The sequence below is a fragment of the Ptychodera flava genome, chromosome 6, assembly GCF_041260155.1.
Source record: "Ptychodera flava strain L36383 chromosome 6, AS_Pfla_20210202, whole genome shotgun sequence".
NCBI lineage: Eukaryota > Metazoa > Hemichordata > Enteropneusta > Ptychoderidae > Ptychodera > Ptychodera flava.
Window position 1 is genome coordinate 36,968,494 of NC_091933.1, and position 25,298 is coordinate 36,993,791.

General features: G+C 38.3%; 1 protein-coding gene across 1 annotated transcript; it reads right to left on the reverse strand.

Annotated features, from left to right (window-relative positions):
• Positions 1-17: 17 nt before the first annotated feature.
• On the reverse strand, positions 18-24,603 carry LOC139135653 (EF-hand and coiled-coil domain-containing protein 1-like). Its single transcript, XM_070703174.1, has 7 exons — positions 23,050-24,603; positions 11,834-11,982; positions 9,792-9,830; positions 8,974-9,143; positions 7,464-7,622; positions 6,508-6,589; positions 18-5,587 (listed from the first exon to the last, which is right to left on the reverse strand). The coding sequence occupies exons 1-7, from the start codon at positions 24,201-24,203 to the stop codon at positions 5,085-5,087; spliced, it is 2,256 nt and encodes a 751-aa protein (XP_070559275.1). The 5' UTR covers positions 24,204-24,603; the 3' UTR covers positions 18-5,084.
• Positions 24,604-25,298: the final 695 nt, after the last annotated feature.

Consider the following 25,298-nt stretch of genomic DNA (forward strand, 5'->3'; position numbering starts at 1 on the left):
CACATGACAGAGACACGTTTCCATATAGTGGTTAATTTATTGTGTAAGAGTTGTTTTGAAAACAGCACTAGAGAGAGACAGAGGCATCACATCTAAATTCAGCCAATGAAAGTGACTGCTCTTGACAAAAATACATACAAAAGAACAGAATAGAATGTAGCATATGTTGTAGGAACCATAACTTGTACATGAGAGTGTGTACAGACAAAAAAAACGATTTCAGAACATCAAAGGGAATGAAGGGAAAACTAAAATATGAATTGCATTATTTACCATGTATGACATGTGTATGGTGTGTCTTCTATACAACATGATATGTCGGTCATGCTGAGAAGAAATCTCTTCAGTACATATTACATGCTTTCAAGTTAACTTTAAATAACTGCAGTGGCAAAGGTATGCTGTCTTGTATGGAGGATACAGAAATTAACATGTAAAACAACTTTATACAAACAGATAAGAAAAGAAAGCGCAGGACACTGTTATAAGTATAGTGTTAAAAATACATTGTACATGACCACAGTGAGAAACATGACTTGTACACATCATATAGTAAAAAACATTTACATAAAAATGTGATCACAATATACAACTAAACATTACAACACTGACATTTTTGCATTCTTAAAATGGATCTTTAAATTATGCTTTTCTTGTGAACCATCAAATTATATTTAAACAGAGAGCTTTTTCTCTTTCTCCTTAACATGCAGAGATTGTCACCAAGATGCTCTTTCTCTGGCTTCTGAAAATTATCTTCGGAAGCTGAGACTAATACAATTTCATAAAATCAGGCAGTGAAGTGTTAAAAAAGTACCTGATACAGAGTTTGTCCAAAATCAAACAGGCTGGTATTTTTTGAGTTTTAAACTTCTTTAAATGGTTTCTTTTCATGAATTGCCATATGTATGTCTGTGATAAAAAAGTACCAACAAATATACACACCCATTATTTCTTTGTGTCGTCAGGCTGCCTGTGTCATATATGCTACAGATTCAGTGTGCCCAACATCAGAAAACGTACACAAGTTAGCACAGGGTATCATCAATGTGGAATTACTACCACAATAATTCACTTGATCATTGATGAAGGCAGTTTCCATGGCACATTTATGCAACACATCTCTTAAAATGTTTGTACAGTAATAAACAAAACAACAATTTTCAACAGTTAAACTTTCAACAGTTTAAACAAAACAACTTTCAACAGTTTAAACAATACAACAATCTTCAACAGTTTTGGTATGTTCTTTGATGACAACCAATACTTAGTAAACAACACATTTCCAAATGTGAAATCAGACGTAGAGATATGATATGGTAAAGTGAAAAATACATCAAACAGAAAAGTATATTATATTGAGATATGAAACACATTTCACCCTTATACAGGCCAATCACCAAAATTGAACATAAAAACTATCAAACTACAAATAAAATGTTAAAAATAAGCACCAACAAACACCTTACCACACACATTCTAGAATGGACTTACAATTTTTGACAACACTGTACAAAGCATTAGAACACCTTATTAAAACTATTGCTTTTGAGTATTTTAAACTGGCTGGATTTCTTTTTGTGAATAAAAATTAAGTTATGCCATGTTTGTGATTATGAAACAAATCCTAAACAAAGGAGTGTTGATTTATGAAAGACTGATAAAGCCATCTCAATAACAGCTTGGAATTTCACAAATGGTAAGTAGTATTATTAGATTAATGGACTACCTTGCATACTGGAGAAAGCTACCATAAGACCCCCTAGGTTTCCTTTGGCAAACCCAAAACAGGAAATGTTGACCTGCGTATTTTTCAGTCCACCAGAAGGAAGGCACAAATGGTTTAGAGATTGATTTCTTTCCATTGCAGACACATATTACCCCAGACATAGAACAACTAACATCATTAACACTTGTCACTAGGTCACAAGGACTCTAACTTACAAATCAAAACATTACATATTTTCACGAAATATGAATGTACCCAAACAGCATCTGGTATGTTTTTTGCTGAAAATCTGGGACAGAATAAAAATAGTCAGAATATGCATAATTTAGATGTTCTCAAAGTGAGTTCTAACCAAGTTCATAGGCATATATCATGAGGAATTGTGGCAATTTTAAAGCAATTTCTTTTGTATGATAGGTGATATTCCCCTGTCCATGGCTCTCTTAAATGTCAATACCATGGTCATGTAATACAGTCTTGATTTACAGCTTCTATTGCAGATATGCATTACCCCACATCATACTTGGATTTCATGTATCCGTGCCTGAACTGACTGAGAAAGACTATTTATGATGTTGAAATTACACTTTATGAATTCCAGCAGTAATAGCAGCAGTGGTCACGGCTTGCTAGAAAATTTATGGGAAATCAATATTCATTAGAAAATTGTTAATTCTGAAGAGCTTTGATGAATCGATTGGCTTCAACTCCACAGTTCGTCATGTATGTTGTTGACATCAGTCAGCTACACATCCGAGACAAATAATAATCAGTGTTAATATAAACATAACATAAACTTGGTCATTTTTCTGGCATATTTGTTTAGAAAAACGTATGGATGCATGTCCTTTGATTTACACTCTTTTTGAAATGTTTGTAGAAATAGAAACTAAAAAAACTAAACGCAAGTTGATGACAGTGTAACATACACGAAATCATTGTATTTCCCTAATATTACCCCAGGGTTATATACTTTAATTGCACGTAACAGTCACAAAAATGCTTACCAATCAAGTTTTGAATGATTACAAAGTTGTGAATACTGGTAATTATTTCAGTGTGGCAAGTATTGAACCAGGTTTTGCATCACACAGAACACCAATACATAAACTGCAAGATATTTCAAGTACCATATCTCTATCTCACCAACCGTTGATCATAAATTACGCCAGTGAGCTGGCCAGCTGTGATGTCACTGAGAAATACTTGACTGATTTTTTCAGTGTATGAAATCCTAGCAAGAATACCGGTACACCAGCAATGATGGAGTAATGGTTGATTTTTTCAGAAGACCAAAACAGGATACTCAAGTTCAATAGGTCATCATTACAGCCAGTGAAGCAGCTTTCCAGGACACTGCTCAGACACACATAACAGAAAAAAAATCCAAGCGGTCTCCATCTAGTGATGGAAATATTTCTGACTATAAAAATACTGTGGTAGTGATTACTAATGCCGATGTGGACGTGGAGATTATCAATTATTGCCTAACTGTGAGCATACTTCAAACTCCAGACAAAACCTCTTCAAACAGTTCACAAGGCGATAATATATTATTGAGTGTAACAGCAAATATTGATCCGATACTTCTCATTTGGCAGTTATTAGGAGCTTAATCTTTCACCTTTGACGTGGCCCCAGTCTGCTTGCCAGGTTTTCTTCACTAGTCAAACAGTGACATCGTACATCACCATGGGCAGTGGTTACAATTTGCAAGAGGCACATGCATTTTTGAAGGAAAAAAAAAGCACTGTTGCATTTTATATCTCATTCCTTTCAATGGGTTTGTGTTTTGAAAAAGTGCATGTCTGAAAATCTTCGATTCATGGCCAACACTGCAAAGAACATGTACATGAGAAATTTATTGATTTTGCTGAAGTTATCAAACTGAAGGTGAACAGTTTATACTGAAATATCTGATGGCCCCATAATATGATTGCTTTCATCTACCATCTTTCATCTTGGAACCTGTGTAAAATGCTACACTGTTCACATATGCTAGCTTAATGTCACTCACTAATTGTCAGTTCATTTTTTTCAGGCTTCCTCCAGTGTCTTATCACATGTCAGGTCCCTAAGTTGGTACAGGTTGCACGATTCTGAAGTCACTTAACACACTGTCCCCTGAACATATGAAAGATATCTTAATAAAGGCACAGCAGACATGCCACTGTAATTCCAAATTATTTACCTTGAATTTTTGCAAAAACAATGCTGCCAAAATATCCAACATCTTGTTAAAGTGCTGAACTTCAGCTCAATGAAGATGTGGTATAAGATATACATGTACGTAGGCATCTTAAACTGTCATACGGTTTATCAATTCCTGTGAATTTAGCCAGCAGTATAAAATGAAATTGAGCTGTTACATATTAAAAACTACTGGAGACAAAGAGTTTGGTTATCAGAATGGTAAAACAGTTGGAATTCAGACTCGGCTTTTCCTTGGAATAAAATGACAATATTTTCTCCAAAATGCAAAAATCTCAAAACGACATAACTAGACAACAGACAATGTACATGTATACTGGACTGTTCTCTATACAAGAGTACTTGGACAATAGCACACCAGAACAGTTCTGCCAGCTAAAAACTGGTAAAAACACATCCATACTTTCACAGTTGCGGGAGTTCATTGGGTTTAACAATCAGTGAACATTCAAATGCATAGCTTAGACACCAAAATTTAGAGTATTTTCAGCAGAAGTCAAAACCATGAAAATGAACTCTTAATTTTTCCATTAAATACAAAATTACAAAATATCAGAAACCTGAGTAGTCAGTTGTCCAAGTAAACAACTAGCAACAGACAAAACTTCTGAATCTTCTGTCCATGAAATGGGAAACTTTTGAAATACTGGAATCTGTGTAGATGAAAAGTGGACAGGTTTTCATTTTTGCGAAATATAATTCTTTGTCAACAGGTATAAAACTTTTACATCAAAAGAGTTTACTTTTAATTTCAGATTCTAATCATCATCAACAAAAATATATTTGTGTTCTATAAAATGATTATTTTCCGTATATTTGTTTTTTTCTTAAAAAAAGTTAGGGGTAGGGATTTTTAAGATTTATATTCTGCATAGATAATTGTTGTTGACAAACAATTTGAAACATACATTTGGGAAGCAATGTTACAAGTGGAAGCTCAATCCATATTAGAACTGCTATTCAGAGGATTCTGCTACACATGTTTTGAAATTTTTTTTTTTCATTTGAGTTTAGTATGAGATGAGAATATATTTGAGTGAAGACTTTCTCTTTGTTATTGTCCAGAGTATTTTGAATGAGGAATGTCTTTTCCATATTGTTCAAAGTATTTCAGATTCTAGTAAGTGAAAAGCCCGATTTGAACCTAACACACTGTCTCCCTGTCGATGCTGTAAGTGTGTAATTTTGGTCTCTCTGTAAGGCATGGTTGTGTTTTTGTGCTTTCCAGCCAGGGTATTGCCGCTGCTGTTCCACTTCCAGTTGTGGAGGACACTGATTTTGAAGTTTCATCTTTAAGTGGTGCAATTTTTTGGATCTCCATCCATGGTTCATTCTCTTTCTTGTTTTTGGATTCGGCAACTGGTACCACCTCCTTGCTGGGTTGCGTTTGTGGGTCAGACAATGTCTGCTGTTCCGCTGTATCTGTACTGATTTCTTTTCCGGAGGCATTCTGCTCAGTCGGAGCTTCTTGGCTTCCAGTTGTTGATTCAGCTTCCAATATGGCCTGTGCCTGCTCGACCAGCGTTTCAGCACAGGGCTCCATTCTCATGTTGGCGGCAGCACGCCTCGCTGCAAAGGCCTCTTGCAGCAGATCGCAGTGGATTAACTGTTTGTGCAGGCAGTTGACAAAGTTGCGGACATCGTGCTCTGCAAATGAAATCACAAAATCCAGGTGCTTTGATTCTGCACAAATAAATCTATGAGACGGACACCTGCCCTAACACCTATACTGCATTGAAACAGAGAAGAAGTTGGGAAAAAAGTATTGAAGTAAACACTATTTGTGTAATGTTAAAGTCAAAACAAACATTCCAGATTGTTCAAATAACTTCACATGTAAGGAGAACGGAAGTCCCACGAATACATCAGGACAAACGCATTGAAAGTACTTAACCCAAACTGTTTGCCCCTGCTTCAATAACTCTACACAGAGTTCTTCAAAATGTAAATTCTGGGCCCTGGTAAGTAAGCAGTAATCGTGTGTGGTGGGATGAAAGAGCAAATACTCCAAGCTTAGCCATGCTTATCCCCTTGTGAACAGTGTGTTCATACCCAGGAAGACGATAAAACCTTAACGCCCATTCCTCCTCCAACCTATTGATGATAAAGATTGTGTATGTGGAGTGGTATTTTTCAGTTGTTGAATTCAAATTGACTTCTTAAGAGATACATCATCCATGTCTGCCCGGCAAGTTGAGTGTGTACAGTAAATGACATACTTCTTTTCTCTTCATCCCAATCCGATTTTAGTCCCCATGTGTTCTAAAGATGGCAAATTTTACACGAGGTCAATTTTGGAAAAAAAAAACACAAACTAGAATTGGTACAGCTTTACCAATCTGGTGCCAAGTTTATGCCAATCAGGAGTAGCTGGTGAAATATGACAGCTGACATGGAATCGATAGCCCTAGCAGATTACTTGAGCTTACACAATATTCCTTTGTGACCTTACTATGCTTATAAGCAAGCATTAGCAACAAATCAACTAGGGTGTCCTGATATCAGAGGGCAGATGTGTATGCTTCTCTTATCCAAAAACTGAAACCCCTCTTTCCATATCCACATACCTGGTTCCATGTCCCTGTTGCCATAGTGACAGATTTCAATTGTATCCATGACGATCTTCCCAAGTGATCGGCGAGACATTTTCTGCAAGAAAATGAGAGCACAGGAATGGAATGGTCAAGACAAGTGTTTTGAAGTGCACACAGCTCAAAAGTTCACAGTTGCAGTTACAGTAAGACTTTCTTTGATACTGAAGTATGGAACACTTATAAGATGGTTTTGCTGTTTTCAAATTAAACGACATTCAGCCTAATTTAATGTGGCGATTACAGGTACCAATTCAATGTTATTCCCAACCTTCAATGAATTAAACAATCAGCGGCAGTCATGAAACTGTTTTTCTTGAAGGCCATATGCACAGATTTTCTATTGTTTCATGGACAGTTTTATGAGTTTATTCCTTGACTGTTTCTTTTATTGCCTGATGCCGAAACAACCAAGCACACTCTTGAATGCACTGGTCCGCAACAGGTCGAATGGTTATCACATGTGCAGAACAGGTCGGCCATCACACACACCCTTCCTGGCATGCAACGAAGCTCATTATTCACTCAAGTGTATTTAACCTCTGCTCCCCTCTCTACCTTCATGCTTTCCTTTAAATCATAGAAAAGCCTCATTATATTTGGTGACAAGCCTCTCCCTTGATATAGAGACAAGAGGTCACTGGGTTTGTGCCCATGTCACACATATAACCTTAAAGTATCCAAGTTGTCAAATTTGTTCCATCATATTTTGTCTCGCCAGTCTGTGATTTTGCGCAGTCTTTGTTAAACTTACTGCTGTAAACTTGTTACCTCAATTTGATCTTTGTGAGAATGATGATTGTTGTCAAGATGGTGACTGTAAACACCAGAGACCACATATTCAATTTTCACATTGTAGAATTTCTTGTTTTTTGCACCGGAAGTACAGAATGTCTGCAGGTGAAATGTTGGCTGTTCAGTATCTGACTTACCATTGTTCTCAGTTCACGGAGTAGGGCCACAATTTCCATCAGAGTCTCCTCAACCAGGGAAAGTCGCACCCGCTCGGTTTCTAGCGTTTGCAGCTCGTACTGCAACACTTCACAGTCCTGTATTCGTAACTGAATCTCTTGAAATAAGTCTGCTTTCATCTGGTAGATTTGAGTGATCAAAAAAGAGATAAGATTAATCGGATCTAAGGAATACTAGAGTCAGACTAACAGAAGGTAATAGGATGGTCACAGCTGACAGGCCGTCGTTCCAAAATTACGACATGAAATTTCATTTTATAATAGGAAAGATGCTTCACACTGGCTGAGCTATTGATGCAAGTTGATAATATCAATTTGTTTGTTCTACTAGGTCCACGTGTACTAATATTTTAAAAGCCTTCTCAAACCAGTTAATTCTGTGCCCTTTCACATCAGTTAGTTTTCCAAATGGTTGCATTTGTTGAAATGATCTTTTCTGAATCAGCCAACAGAACTTATTTATGACTTTGCTGCACTTTAAATCATTAGCTAGAAGAAATAAAAAAGGCATTTGGACCCACTTAAAAAGGTTGGGCATCAAATAATAAGTTACCTTACAACACTTTTACTCAGATTTTAGACATTCGATATAAAAAATGAACCAGTAATAATTTTGAAAAAAATTGGCTTTATCTTTGATGTTAGTTTGTGTAGTATCTTTAACAATTTGTGGAAACGCCCCACTGTTTTGGCTTGTTCTGAAGATTTTCTCAGATGCCAGTGTGTCGCTGTGAAACTCATAAATTGTACCTCAGCCAAAGACTGGACAAAGAAGCCCTATGTCAGGAGAATAAGGTCTGTCTGCAGACGCTGGGGATGATGAGGCAGAAGTAATTGCCATCTGTAAATCACCCTCGGGGCTTTCATAGTTTGGAATTCAATTTACCGTGTCATCAATAAATGATGACGCCAACTACCATGACTGAAGTACAAGTACTGAGCAATTTTCATGGGTTTTTTAGTCTCAGTTATGTGCCCAGAGACTAATTTCATTCATTTGTGACCCCGGCTTTAATAGAGAGAGAGATGGGCTAGGCTAGCCACATCCATGGAATGCAAGTTCCGGTCAGTTTCCAATGCTTCTAACCTAATTGACTGTGTAGCAGCCGTTGCGAATGAACTTTGAAACCTGATGTCTGCACTTACAAAAATAATTTGACAACGTACACTCACAGCTAAATTGATATCTCACAGACTCTAGAAAGTTCTTGCAAGAGAATTTCTCACGTGAAAGATATCTTTCCAAATTTTTACATATTTCATGTATTACTGTATAGGGTTGATGTAATGAATTTCTCAACATTCCTACATGTACAATGGACTTGAAAGTACAGAAATGTCATCAATGAGAGGAAACACTGGCCTACCAGCTTTTCAATGTCTTATCTTGTCTATTGTATCTATATACAAGATAAAAATCATGAATTTTTCAAATGAAGGAAAAATAGAACACAAAATAAAGATAATGTACCTCTTCCATTTCCTCTTCAGTTGCCAATCTGGTTTCCTCGGACTTCTCCAACTGTTCCATCAATTCCTCGTTCTGAATCTGGAGTTTCTCTAAGGTCACGTTATTCTCTGTTTTCTCAAACACTTCATCATTTTCAACGTTTTCCTGCCACTGGTTTTCTTCGTCAGATGCTTTTGTTAGAGAAATTCAAATAAAATTGGTTCAGTGAGATTCCCAAGGGGGATATGGTTCATTTGTCACAAGACTTGGCACTGTGCATTGTATATAATCTCTTTGATGACATGGAAAGTTATTTCATGATTTTCATATTGTTGGAACAAGACAGAACATAAAATCCACATCATGATGCTTGAATGATTGTCCTTTACTGAGAGGATTACGGTTCCACTGCAATTATTTTGTAACCATGTTTTTGTTAACATGTTCCCAATTGCAGTATATTGGTAAAAGAGATAAATATATCTGCTGTTAGTTTTGTGAGAAAATGTCAATATTCCCTGTCCTAAAAACAAACACATTACAAACAAACAAACAAAACTGAAGGACATTTATGCCAATAGTCAGATGATCACATTACAAAATAATAAGGAAGAACAGCCATTTGTGGCTGTACAATCCTGTTGTATATACACTTATTAACTATTTCAATGTCTGCAGTAGAGAACCTGCTCTTTTTTGTGAATCTGACCATCTTTATAACTTCAGTGTCAGAGCTGTTAGCCATGATTTCATTGTCATATTATTTGTGGTGTCACATAATTTGCATATAAATCATACAGTTTCTATATAGTGGAAAACAATCTGTGATGTCAACCTACCTGCTCTGCCTTCGACAGCACGGAACATCTGATCTTCACCTGTTGGTTCAAACAAACAGTAATTGTTGAAGGGTGAACAATACCAACTTTGCTAGTTTCATGCTTTGATTGGTTCTTTACACACTGTGTATGATACATATTCACAAATTCAAGTCAGACCAAAATTCGGTTGACAAAATATCATTGGACATACAAACAGATCACATTGATAAGAATGTGAAAACAAGGCATTTCAACATGACATGATGTCAGGAGACGAAGAAGAAGAAACTGAATCTTACAAACAGAATTAAAAACAATGGAAGACATGGAGCTTGAACTGACTTTTTAGAAAGTAATCATTTGTCAGTGTGGTGCTTCAAACAGTTCAACTTGTAAGGACAAGATCATGGACATCATAGAAATGTAGTCACCATTTATGTACAACAAAATTAAAAACATCCTTCCATCCATTCATCCTTCTATCCATCCATCCAGCCAGCCATCGATCCATCCATTTACCCATCCATCCATCCATACAAACATACATAGACACTCGCACACACAAACATTAACTTGACAATGTAGGTATCTACCAGATAAAGACCAATTAGACATTGACAAAATGACAGGTAACCAGATCAATTAAAAGCATGTTAATTTCAATTATAATCCATTATTTACAAAGTGATAGGCTGAGTACATGTATGTTGACGTCAGGGGGCAATCCAGAGTGGGTTTCTTGTACCCTTGGGAAAGAGGAGTATTCAACGTAAGTTCTTTTGCTGACTAGTGTTTTTCTTTCAGCTAAGTGCAAGGTACCTACTAAATGGAAACTTCATTGTCAAGTTGACAGGCCAAGACCACTGAATGGGATCCAAGGAGTTTCCTCTTAGGCAAAATATAAAATGCATTAGTGATTGAGATGCACTTTGCTCTAGTGTCTACATTATGCCGTGAAATTTTTGTTTCACACAATATAAATAGCAGATTGGCATTACTATCTGGAATTGAAATAAATACTATACTGGGATGAATCTAAGGCTTGACATGGGCTTTAAAATGAAAAAAAAACCAAAACAACTCATTAATATGTAAAGACACTGTCAAAATTTCCTGTACTTTGTGTACCAAAATATATTACTTCCTATGCATTGTATGTCATCACACCCTAATTGCTGTTGTTCTTTTTGCATATATCTGAAACAGGCAAATGAAATGCTATTGTTTAGATCACTTTGGGTGCACACAATTTGGGCTGATTTGTGTTGTGAAAATATCAAAAGTTGTATGATGTCCATTCATTGGAAAAAAGTGTAGGATACTCCACTCTAGGTCAGCCATGTACATTGAATACCGGTAGTTGTTATACAGCTTTATTCAGAAGTAACACATGAATGCCCAAGGATGCTCTCCTGGGAATCACGAAATAAGGGCAGGAATTTTTATGTGTGTAAAACCACACAGCTGTCCAAGGTTAGACTTGTAAGTTGTGATAAGCCTTTCATGCAAAAGATTTCTTTCTCCAGCAGAAAGTGACTCTTTCACACACACACACACACACACACACACAGTGGCTTGGGACAGCTCTTCCGGAGCAAGTTATGATTGGAGACCCTGCTGCAGTTGTCTTCAGTGAACACTGAGTGGGTGGGTGTGTGGGAGACAGTGCATTGGAAAACTTTGTACAGAGAGATTTTGAGGAATGTGTGTAAAAGTTTTGCAAGTAATTTAGAAAATGGAATCCATTAGTCAGCGACTTGATTCAGCGTCTTTTTTCTGCATGCCACTGAGAACGCTCTGGAAATAACTATTTATTGGTTGACTTTAAGGAGGTGTGTTTGATGTATGTTAAGTGAACCGTTTCACCTTGTGAAGTCAGCCGCAGACTGAACTGTATCGCTGTCTTTGTGCTGGACGCCCGTATCTGAAACTGTAGTGCACTGCTAGTCATGCAATAATTACTAAATAAACAACATGACTGTGGAAAGCCAGGTACAGGCCCCTGTTTTAACAACATACATGTCATGTCAACTCAGATTTCAAGAAATGATATCACTTACTTGTAGTGCTGCCTTCTGATTGGTTGTCCCCACCAGATGTGTCAGAATCACCTGCTGGTGAGGTGCGTTCTGATTGGTGGGAAACCTGACAGGTGTGGCTGCTCTCTTTACAGTCTTGAGGCATATCTCCGTCGCTGTTTTCCATCAAGCTGTTACGGAAAGATAAAAAACAGGAAAGCATAAAAGGATGCAGTCCATTATAAAAATAAAATTTTGGATTTCCTTTGAACTGATCTATATGCAAAAAGTCCTCCAGATAATATGCATAATTAAACCCAGACATTGTGAAATATTGCTGTTTTGCATTCAATTGCCAGATGAATAATAATCTATTCATTTCCTATAATTGTGAATGCATCACTGAGCAAATTCATTTTGCTCATAAAAAATAAGTGGTACACATGTTCATGGCATCTTGGAGATGAATGGAAAATTTGAAATTTCTGAAACAGAAAAAGACTTGATCGGTCGACCTACAATTTCACTTTTCTTAAAATGAAAATAATAAGATATATCAAGACCGGTGATCCTATATTTTTCAGTCCATGTTTGATTGCTGTATATTGATATCAAAAGTCCCCACCTCAATGTTGTGACAATATTTTCATTTTTATATGATACTTAATTCAAATACTGAATTTCAGATGATTTTATTTTTTACAAAAGGGGTATGCAAAAAAGTGATTTGACATGGTAACAAAATGGAAATGTTGAAAGGCACTGTACATTTTTCCTTGTTTTACCATCTCTGGCCAATTAATCTTGTTATGTGATGAATATCTAAATACAAAAATCATTTATATGCAAATTGCTCAAAATCACCATGTACATAGTAGATGGGAAAAAAAACGCCTTTCAAAGATTTTAGCATATAGAGGAATATACAGTGTTATCCCATGACCAAATACACAGAATTCTGTCTCAAAATATCCATGCTTTCATTACGTGAATACTTCACTGTGTATTAGAATCAAATCTATGCATTAACAACTGAAAAACAAATGAATTGTACGAGTACATTTATGCTTTCAAATACTTTGCCCTAACATTTACTCAAAGCTTCCACTGACACATGAACTTTTAAAATCTTCATTCATTAAAAGGTCGAACAAGCTGATTTAATATTAGGACATGAACTCTCATGGAAAATAAACAGAATGGAAACAATTTTCACCAGATAAATCTTATGTTTGACCTTTGATAAGGTGGTTTATGTACATATCACTATTAGCATCTATAAAAAGATAGAAGGAATTTATGAGAACTCATGGATCAATTTAGAAGTTTGCGTGACCAATCAAAATTATGTGATTAGTTTCAATAACACTGGACTGAACTGCTCCCTTGAAATCCTTGCTAGTCTTCTGTATGACCTCATAAATAGTTCACTTCTCAGATATCCTGTACTCAGTTTCACAGCAAGGGGCTATCTATGGCAGCCACAAAAATCTCCAGCACCTAGTATAGTCAGTGCTCTGTGGTTTCAGTATACAGGAAGATAAAGAAAGCTGTTTATGTCATTAGGTGAAAAATTACAATCACGGAAAATTGTGCTAAAAGAAAGGTTTAGATCACTTTTCAAGGGACCACCTGACTCTGTTTTTCTGTGTAAAGTGTGTGAAAGAACTGAATCACATTTCAGGGGGTGAGTTGGGTCACACAGGTATGCTTGTAGTTACGTGCACGGTTTAGAAACTAGGTTAGCCCGGGGATTTCTTGGATCCATTTCAGTGGCTGCTCAAGTGGAAGTGTGATAACGTCAACATGTTACACACAACCTAGTTCACGTCATAGGAAATGGCCCACATACTTTTGAACTAGCTAAACCATGTACGTAATGAAATACATGTTTTCACTGCCATGGGCCATTGTGGTCAGACGCTGAAAATTTTGATTTCTGTCACGAGAAATCTCACAACTCTCCATTTGTTTTCGTCAGCATGGCTCAACATATTGTTCAGTTTAATCATATGCGCGCATAAATTGAAGTGATTCATTCCACCGGGAGTGTCTGCTTGTCTAGACTTTAATGAGTGGGAAGCATTTCCGGACTTTGACAGTTAAAAGTGTGGTATATGTATGGGATGCCCAGCTGAGTTTCAATTGAATACAAGTGGTATGTGATAATGTTATGAATGTATTTGTCAATTTGTCATGTCTTTTTCAAGCCATAGACACTGTTGTAAAATCTCATTTCAGCTTTTGCCTTCAAATAAAACAAGGTTTGATAGTGTTGCTGGTGAAGTGTGATTTGATTTTTAGTTTCTTTTTATTAGCTGTCTCATTGGTCATCACAGATGACTAGGGTTATGGTTCAGTTTGAAAAATTTCACATTAAACAATTGATTTTAATATTCGTAATATTGCAAGATATGTATTTTCTTTACAAAGAGGTAGACAAATTGAGCCTCTATGTTTTCTCAATGTTTTTCCAAGCTTAATCACATGTGCTTCTTCACCACTCATAAATTAGGATGTACATGTGACTTTTGACCTGTCACTGCCTGAGAAAAGTAATCGGCTTTGGGAAAGCCAAAAGGCGTTCAGTTACAAAGTCTGAGACAAAGAAACTCTTTCAGTAAAGCCCTGCCAAGATGTTCATTAAAATGTTCCATTTAGAGATGCCTGTATATTGTAAAGTGCACCAGTGACATGTGTTAAATCCTCCCAAATTAACAAGCCATCACCCGGTGATATATCCACAGGGATTGTAATCCTTTAGCTCTTTAATTCACTTGCTCTGATAACTTTCAATGGAATAGCTGAGAGACTAATAATGATGATCGGAAGAATCTTGCCTTGTGTTGAAAATCCCATGTGAGTGGACAATACTTATGGTGCGTTGTCTGGTTATTGTCTTCCAAACGATGCTGCCCGCTTGGTAACTTGACATATCTGCAGTTAAACTGTCAATGAAATGTCACTGCACAAGGCTTTTGATATTTTCTTAATTAGATACAAAGGCAGGAACAGTGAAAAAGCTGCTCTTGTAAACAGGAAAAGTGTTGAGGGACTTTGGTGCGTCTTTCCTGTTTTACGCAAGTTTTTGTTGATGACACAGCACTCAAGCTGAAGGAAAGCTGCATTTATTCATGACCAACATTTATTTTCAGTCCAACACTGGTCATTTTACCATCAAGTTTGCCTTGGTTTGACTCAAGATCAGTTTGACGGTCATTTTGGTCTTTGTTTCAAAACATCAGTTCCATTTCCAGCGGTGTCTTTGAACAGCCAGCCTTGTCAGGTTGTGTCTTTTTCAATGTCAGGTACAGTACGTGGTACCTTCATACCAATGGACCGTTGGTAGAGTGAGACAGACAGATAATGGGCATTGAATAATTACACTTTCAGCTGGTCTCATTGAAAACTGTCCTTCCTTCCCTTCATCCTTCCTGCCAGACTGTATTCCCATTGTGTGTTACTGATTGTTCACTATGGCAGTATTAACAGTTGCCTGATAACTGTCAAACTAGACCAGATTTGTCAGATCGTATCAGTTCATGCATATACATGGAGTGAACTTTTCTGAATATTCTTGTGAAACACGTCTGTAAGTACTACTAAACAATGTTTTTACCAAGTAATGTATCTGTCAGAATGTAAATTCTAAGTCAAAGAGACCCTTGATTATCTAGGATACAGTGGATTCCCTGGTCCATAACCTTCTACATTCCATCATGAACATTTCCAAAAATAGGACAGGTATCATTCTGTTGACAACAACTCTGCATTCTGAATTACACATCCAGTCAGTTTCAGTATGATTTTTGCAAAAAGATTACATATTTATGTCAATTGAACTGTAGCAACACAGATACTTCCTTTCTTTTAAACTTACAGGGAGCCAAAAAAGATAAGCCTACATGGATGGCAGAAGTGTTGATTGTCAGTTACCAACAGGTACTGCAGTACCTAACCTCATTTGTATTGGGGGATAAAGACCTGTCCAGTGCTTGTGTGGTACGCTCACATTCTTGACCTTAACCCCACTAAAAGAATTTACATGTTCTCATCCAAAGTAACACAGTTTTGGTCCATAAACAGACCTGTATTTCCATATTTTTAAGCTGTGTAAATTAAACTCCCTGACAAAACATTTTCCTTTACATCAATACCACTACCACCATTTTTTTTTGTAAATTTTTTCTGAGAGTGTGATAACTTTCATTTATCATATCTTTTTTTGTTTAAAGATGTTTCCTCGCATTGATTATTTGAATTACATGCTTTGCTTATTCCATCCATACAAGCAATCCTGGGAATAAGCAACGCAACTGTACTTTCAGCAAAAGAAACTATCGTCATATCTCTTCCTGTCAAAGACTCTGACTGGTTGGTCGTGGGAACCTCTTACAAAGGTGGTTTGATTCCGTAATTCCCAGAAGATATTGCAAAGATATTGCAGAAATATGATCAGCTGTAATGTTTTGATCACCCTAATGAAATGAGAAATATGTAGACGAAATTTGCTGATGATCTGTGTCAATGGAATTTCTCGGTACTGGTAAAATGAAAACAGCCCGACAAAATTCTGACTGCGTTTTTATAAATGTTTATATCCTGCAATTTAATGGTTGAAATCTTAGTAGGACAGACTGGGTTATGGCAGCAAGTGGTGTAGGTAAGGGCTGTTGAGTCGTGAAGCAGAGAGTATTGCCTCAGCTATGTGTTGTTGAGGAAATGCCAGTGACCATGAAGTATGGTAAATCGACCAAATTCGTGGGCATTGAAGGGTGAGGCAGATTCACACATGAGTGCTCCAGCTAACCTACACAGTGCTTTGACCATGAAGATATTGCAACGGGCAACTACAAGTGAAGTACTCTCTATGAAGCATAGTTCAGTTACTCATAGAAGTCCCAGCTGTAACATTTTTCAAAGATGTATCCATGTATGGTGCCTCCTCTAGAAAACTGTATTTCAGCTCCAAATTTATACAAGCACAGAGAAGACATTGCACACACATGGACTTTCAATTTCGACAAGATTCTCTCTTTTGGCAAATTTTTGTAAAAAAATAAAGGAAACACCTTTCAATCAATGGTGAAGTCCAACAATGTTGTTCTGGGATATGATGAGAGTCAAAATACAGATCGGTATACTGTATCTGAAGGAAGGTTTTGAAATTTACTTGAGCTGTCAACGTGTTAGCATACATTTCTGAGAGACAGAAAAAATTTGACTACTTCAGCTTTCACAGTTTATGTTCTATCTGTCAGCAGGGCTGAAGGTATGTTTTGACCACAACTGCTGTTTGCATGTTAGAAACAAGCATCCAACCCTACAACATGATATAATCCACTGTTCACTTCTTCAAGATGCTGAACTAGACAGCCACTGTGTCTCAGTGACCATTTTACCTCCACGTTTTGGCCCAACCCTGTGCTGTCTTGGGCAAAGGCGGACCCATTACACAGGGCAATATGGGTGAAAGTTTGAAGAAATATCATTTTACTGTTACTCAACCATCCAAGGCGTTTAATAGCTTTCAGTAAACAACAACCTCACCCAACATGTATGCCACACACACACACACATGCACATGCACATCTATCAATCAAACCAGGCTGTAGCAGATTACAATCATTCATACATGTTTCAGTTGTTCATTTCTCAGAGGTCATGACCTGTACACATCTGTCATCTGACTCATCTGTACTTTCCTTGTAGCAAGTACATGTACTTCCTTACCAGACTTATGAATGGCCTTTCTGATCACGCTGTAACTGCCCATTTTAACTGTGGCAAACTTAAAGACACAGTTCAAATTCCCTGGTTCTCAAATTAGTTCTCGTTGATATCGACCATTTTTATGGCCGTGATGTTCTGTTTTCCTTTGAAAGTTTTATAAAGTCATTCAGTTTGCCTTAGGATAAAGTCAATGAACAGCCAGCCCCTTTATAACTGGATATGCACCGGTGTTGGCTGGAGCAGAGACACTTGAGGGAGAATATGCACTCCAGTATCTATGGTTACACTTGTACCTTGATCAGTCAATAATCAGTGGTAATAGTATATGACTGATCACTGGTAATCCACTGGCGTCTGTACATAAAGTGGTCAGACGTGTTTTAAAGCCAGGGCATGCCCTGTGTTGATTTATCTGCCTCTAAATCTATTTGGTGGATTAAAATGTCATTAGCAAACATGTGATTGTCATTGCATAAACACATCACTGTGGAGATCCCTGGATGTGAGTATACTAATGGTGGTTCTCTAAACTTTTAAAGAGCTGTTTTGTGAGTAGTTGCGACTGCCGGTGTGGTTCTCATACAGGAAACCACAAGATGTAAGATAATCAAGATCACTCACACACAAACAAACAAAAAGTGCCAATGATGGAAAGTCAAATCCCAGACAGGTTAAACACTTGTACTTGTCTATACTTGCAGTTGAAATGTGTTTTCATTGGTGGAAATGTTTCTTTTGAGGTGTTTTCATTGGTGGAAATGTTTCTTTTGAGGAAAATGCTGAGAGATGAGGTGAGCTCAGAGCCACAATGACTGACCAAATAGCCAGACTTAAGAGAAATGGAGCGATGGTATAGTGAAGGTCACAACTCGTTAATTCTAAACTTTCTTTGATGGAATAAGTCACCAAAGTTTGGACAGAGCTTAAATCAATCTTCCTCTCTTGTTCTCATAATCCATGTTAATAAGCGATTTAAAAACAGGCTTTCTGATGACTTTAACTATCTCCAATGAGAGCAATTCTCACACGACAGATGTAGTCTTGCCAATAGAGCTAATTTATCTCTAATTTCATGGGTTTATTTTTACTTTAGAAACAGCTACTTGTGATTCACATAAAAATAAGAATAACCATGCTCTTGTGATTAGAAGTTGAACTTGTGTAAAAGAATTGGAAATATATTTAAAACAAGCAGGAATCATACAGAAATCATGTGCTCTTGTTAAATGAAACCAGGTTTGGTTGTGTTTAACAAGAGGCTGTCTAAGAGTACCAGTAATTGATATTATTAACAAGAGTATTCAAGATTGCTAATCCAATTCTATGCTTTTACCGACAGAGTCCAAACTTTGACTGGCAAATCATTTGAAACCATTTGAAAAGACATGTCCTGTTACATAAATGCTGAAGTCTTCTGTACGGCAAGGTCAGTCACCTGAGGGCATCCCCTAATTTCCTCATTGTCGGCACAAAACGTTTCCCCTTTCTTTTCAAAAAAGCCATCACTGACAAGGAAAGTCAACCTTGCGGTCATTGGTGAACTAAAAACCACTAGTATCTTTCAAGCCTTTGGGGATCAAAGTTTTCCATCATTTTTAGCTCGATAAGGGATATTACAGTCTGTTGTACATACACACATATATGAATAAGTTCTGTATGTTACAGAACTTGACCTCACAATATGATTTTGACAACAGCTCTAACAAGGCCACAGGTGTCGTCTACTTCAAAGGATTGCTTCAATTTTCCCAACAATCAAAAAGGAAGCGCCAATTCTCTTTATCTGTGGCTGGACACCCATTGAGCCATTCAGAGTAAAACTTCAGACTCCACTGTCTATGCCTGCAGTACAGCCTGTTCCCAGTGGCATTGAAGAATTTAGGTTAAGGGAAAGCCATTGCAAGTTTCAGAGTGTGATATTGTAAAGGTTTCTCACTGGGCTAGATTTGACAGACTTAAAATCAATGAACGCCGTCTGCGTATATACCTTGGGAATTTGTTGAACTGCAAGACACCATGCCCTCGGGTAAAGTTTTCAATCAAGGTCATGCAGCACCGGATAAATTCAAATGTCAAAAGATTGCTTCACTTTGCTGCTGGCACTAGCTAAATGAAGTGCCCTGACTGTCATCAGCTTGATTCACACAGTGAGTAAATGCAGCAATTAATCTACACCCACTTGGAATTATCTGATCTGATATACACTACTACAGATTACCCACAAGTCTGCTTGATTGGTACCAACAGATATCCAAATTCAAACCAACTTCTTGTATTTTACTGCTGCAGATTGTATTTTAATACTTGAAAATTGTCAAAAGATAATGTTTGAGATAGTACTTGACAACCTAGTACTTTAAAAAACACTGGTATAAACCTCACTGAATACCTTGGTTTACAGATGTTATATACATCTTATAAGTTTTATCAAGGTGGAAACGGCCAAATGATCATTGTCTGTCAGAAACTAACATGTATAAATATATTGGTAAAACAGAAGACTGAAGGAACACATTTATTGCTGTAGCTGCAACAATTAACCAATGATACACATCCTTAAATGCTGTATTGGAGGTGATTTTACAATATCAGCGATCTACCTACATGGTACCTGAAGTTGTCCAACAAAATAAACCTGGCAAACAGAACTTTGAAAACTTGTTAATGCTGATTTATCAACAACAATATCTCCTAAACGTCCACTAATAAGAAAGTAACTATTCTTACAAGACCCTACTTTTAAAATATGTCTCTGGGTGACATAAATGATAGATTGTCAAAAAAAAAACTGTTTACAGTAGAGTTGCCTGAGTTGTAGACATATATTTTGCCACACATCGACACTCATACTTGTCTCTGTCTAACTCCACTATGTTAAAACAGTGATTGATGATGGTTGTAGACATAGGAGACAGAAATATGTCGGTGTTTGTTTTATCCGTCATCTCTGATAGCGTTTACTGGTGTGAAAAACAACTTGAGAGGGTAATATTTATGAAGGCAATCATGTCACAGAGGGCAGGCAAGTATTGACACGTGTTAAAAGAGCTATTTAAATTTGACAGAGTTAACAGTATGCCATTTATGAAGCTTGCTTGCCCACTTTTGACATTTACTGCCAACAGTCACTGAAATGCTCAAAAATGGCATCATGACCTGGTTGCCTGGTTACAGTTGCCCCGCCATGGTATCACTGGGCACACACAAGCTCAGCCAAGCTTTGTCCAGGTGTACATCTAGATCATGAGATGCAGTGGGCACTGAGCAAGTTCCTTCCGGAATGGGACCTTTGCAGTTGAAGACCATGACAGTGACCTTGGTGATTGAGAATGTGATGTTTCCCATTCGAGAACTATCTGACACCTTTGACACATGGATTTTGAAGATTCATGAAATTCAAAAATATGACTTTTTAAGAAAATCGACTTTTTCAGTAATTGGCCACATGTCGCAACCCGGAATTCGAATCGACCACGGTACAAACAAAGCCATGTGCGCAAACGCGCACAGACGTACGTGTATTTCCATACGCGTTCAGTACACATGTGGGTTTGTTTGTACCGGCATCACGTGATTATTTGGGCGTACTGAGTGTGTAGAACGGCGTACGCATCGCGTCCTTTTTATTCCGGAGTAGAACCATTGACCACATGTCGCCACCTGTTGATTATACTCTTCCACTGTCCCCTACAAGATTAGCAATATGTCTACACGTTTCTCCGTAGTTTTTATTTCCACTGTTTTACTCAACAGACACTGAGTCTTTCTTTCTAGCTCATTTTGCTAAGTAGTAAAACTTGTGTGGATCAGAATCAATTACTGAAATGACCCTTGACAAAAAACGGTGTATTTTTATTTTGCAATATACTGATTCAGGCCTATCATCAGGTAAATAGCCTGGGTGTTCTCTTAGATAATTGACATTAATGCATTGAGTCAAATGATAGCGTCAGTTGTCCTACTATGTCCCGTATTTATCATGCTACCCTTGGCCACAAATGTCTCTCCACATCTGCCATGTGCCATTCTGATTGCCAAAAATTAGGACAAAAAAGATTATATTGTATTGTATTGTATTACATTGTATTGTATTCATAACTACTGTTTGTTTACATTTATTTACTCCAATAATTATTTGCATCATTTTTTGTAATGTACATCATCAGCTATCCAATATTGCCACTTATGTAATGATAATCTGAGCCGCAGGTTTGTACCAGTCACTTGTTTATTTGAGATGCACTGGCACTGACTTGAGACAGTGTCTTCAAATTTCTTAGTCTAATCCCTAGCCAGAGTATCTTTGCATTCAGACATTTTTGGGCCTTTGCCCATACTCCTTCCAAACTTCTCTCTTGACATTAATTGTCCACATTTTTTAATTGACTTCTTTACAATTTTCAATTATTCATAATTTCGGTCAATTTTAAGTTTAGTAAAATTTCCTTAGGTTTATGAGTGTTGGAATTTTTTGGCCCATGTCAAATTTACCATTATTAATATCATTCTTTGTTTGTAAGTCAATTTGCCAACTTCTCTCATCAACACTTTTACAAGGAGTTTTACTTGATAATTATTGATGATATATAATGGGTAGAAACTGCAAAAAAGGATATTGTTTTTGTGCTATAAAGACAGTGCACGACATTTTTTCATATTGTTCTGGGTATTGCTTTCCCCCCCCTCTCTCTCTCTCTCTCTCTCTCTCTCTCTCTCTCTCTCTCTCTCCATTTTTGGTCTACAAACCGACAGAACAAGGATGTAAAGTGTAACGAACGCATGTAAGCTTTAATATTGCAGGCTAGCCTCTATAGTCTTATAGTCACAGCACACAACACATGTTCATCCAGGTAACAAAGACAGGCATGGAGGAATCAACATTACCAGAGTACTTGCAATGCACTGTTCACATGGCTAACATAACTGTGTGGATATCGTGAATTAGCAATTTGCATGCAGCCATCACAACGAGCTCAACATTCTTAAGATTGAACAAAGTACATATACACTTAAAAGTCTATTTTTTTTCATGACGGGAACACGTCTGTCACAACAGATAGGGATCTACGGTTAATTGTCGCTAAGCCGCTCGAGTGGTTGACTTTTTTAAGTAGCAGATGTCCAGATTAGCAGGGTGGACCAAAGAAATATAGGTCGCTTATCAGACAGCCAGTACCGTGAATACTACATGTAGAAAGTGAGCATGTCTGCAGAATGTCATTTACGCACGCGTAAGCGAACGCTGGGTGTATTGCTATTGGGTCGGATGCACGCGTGAACAAGGGAAACATGAAGCCGAAATAAAGTAACTTGGGTTTGATATAAAAGATGCTCTTTCGTTCATTCACTGTTTAGACCTCTTATTTTGCTTTTTTTTGTCTTGTTCACCTTGAGACGGGAATTGTACTTTCAAAGTAGCGCCCTGGGGAACCGTCAAACGCTACGCATGATTCGATTCATCAACGTGGTATTTTCTACTTCTGCAGAAACACGTACGTGTTAGATTTGATGTTTTTGTAACATACCTGCGATGATCTAGTTCCTGTTTGACAGAGAGAAGCTTTTGATGCTGCTTTCCTGGCGTTTGTTTCGACTGTTCTTCCAATTCCCGCACTTTGGCCAGGCTCTCCTCCACGATTTTCCTGGCCTTGGCAAGTTCCTGGTACATGGCCCGCTGGTTCGAAATCAAGACGTTATTGCCGTATTCCAGATCAAGCAGCTCTTTCCTAGACTTCAGCAGATCGATCTCCAATTGTTGGGTGAATTGCATAGCCTCTTCAAGCTGCAAGTCGCGCGATTCTCGCAAATGGTTGAGTTCGTAGATGAGAGCATCGATGCTCCGAGACGGCGTGATGGGACTTCGCGTACTGTACTTGTTTCCTTGCACCTCGCACTTTTTATGTTTCAGGTGACTTTTGCGCAGGGCAACTTGCATCGCCAGCGACCGAGCATCGCTGCTTTGCAGTGCTAGTCTCATGTCCTCGATAACTTCCCTCAAACTTTCGTTTTCCTCCTGCGCATTGGTCAGCTGTTGTTCCAACTTTTCCATCGCGAGAAGCTCATCGTGTGTTAGTGCTAGCTTAGCCCTGGCATCGCGGGTGTCAAGTCCCCTGGAAGACCGCGGATTCCGCTCGTTTTCCCCCACTGTCTCTTTAATTTCCCAGCTGCTCTTTCCGCGCGAATGCAGGAGCGATTTATAGATTTCAGTAATTGGCTTACTGCTGAAGCATTCCACGCACATGGTATGTACGGTGAGTCCCGTACGGGGGTGTCGGACCCGCACGTCACTTTCTATGTGTTCGACGTCGTGGGTACACTCAGGGACAGGGGTATAGTTTGTCTTGGCTTGCGATGCGAAATATTCGCCCAGTCGCACATGGAACTCTTTGAAACCCAAAGTTAGCGGCAAGTCTTTCAGTAAACTATGGCTCTCTCGGTCGCTGTCGGAATTCGTAAGTCCCAAAACGTCGCACAGAATTTCAAAGTCTTGCGCCTGTAATTGGCTGTTGGCGCTCGAGTCTAAGTGGTGAAATATTTCCTGCAGGTATTGGTCTAGTCCAGCGGCGAGCACGACGATTTCATTCTCGACACCGCGGTCTATACCATAATGATAGGCCAGGGAGCTGACAATCCACTGTGCTCGGCGAGCGGGAAAGATAAACGATTCGGACATCTCCATTCTGCCCCGGTGAATCCGACTTACTGACTATTCCATGGCAGCGTCAATCGTCCATGTCAACAGCAGAAGTGAACGTGAACGCGGCGGGGACACACGCACACACGTCACATTGACATGTGGAGGGAGACGCGGTGGTTTCCTCACGACGAAGGTCACTTAGGATGTACGTGGTAGAGGGGAAAGCGTCAGGAAAGCGGCTGGGAACGATTTACAGTCTACGAAAAAGGCCTCTTAAAAGGAAACAAGAGTTTACATATTCAGACCTCCCCATGAAAGGGAGACGCATGGGAAGCGAACGAGCGCGTCGATATGAGCGAGTGAGTAGAACTGTAGTGAGTGAAAGACGCTATTAGAACACAGGGTATGAATGGGAAGTGGGCGGTGCCAACGGGTTGCTGTTATATTGACAGTTAGTGGAGCCCGGTTAATAAACAAACATTAGCCAATGGCGGCGGCGTGTGATCCACTAACTGCTTGTCTCATTACAATTTTATGATTGGTTAAAAAAAGATCAAATTACAGAACGTGCTCCCATCGTTGCAAGATTCTTTTGTTCGCTGTACGTCGATATAATTTGATGTCAGCATTATATAATACTGATGAAACTGACTGCTCATATAGGACCATATGAGTCGCAGACAAGTTGAAAGTTGGATTTACATGGTATAATAAGCTGGAGTAGGTTGTTACGATAGAATGACATAATCCTGCAATTTTTTGAATGAAGAAACTTTTCTAGTAGTCAATCATCCCAGCTGAGACTTGGCGAATGGATGTACACGTAGAAACATTAAAAATATGAAGTGTAGACAGCATCGTCTGGCGTAGCCCTGCGTACGATGCTGTGTGTTCCGCTACAGCTAATAGCCCCGCTCACGTGGTGAGCGGGGCTACAGCTAATAGCCCCGCTCACGTGGTGAGCGGGGCTATTAGCTGTAGCGGAACACACAGCATCGTACGCAGGGCTACGTCTGGCGCAGTGGTACATGTACTGTAAAGCTATGGAAGTGCGGCTTCGCGGACAATAGCAGTGTCCCTCCACATTGACGGTTTCACCAAAGTGATTTGTGGTGGGAAAGAGATTGCAACCCCGTA

Excerpts from the sequence above, each read along its gene's own strand:
- LOC139135653 (XM_070703174.1), bottom strand. The coding sequence starts at position 24,203 with ATGGAGATGTCCGAATCGTTTATCTTTCCCGCTCGCCGAGCACAGTGG. Across the intron at positions 9,144-9,791 it reads TGCTGTCGAAGGCAGAGCAG|CATCTGACGAAGAAAACCAG; the intron begins GTAGGTTGACAT and ends CTCTAACAAAAG. Across the intron at positions 7,623-8,973 it reads CTGAAGAGGAAATGGAAGAG|ATGAAAGCAGACTTATTTCA; the intron begins GTACATTATCTT and ends CAAATCTACCAG.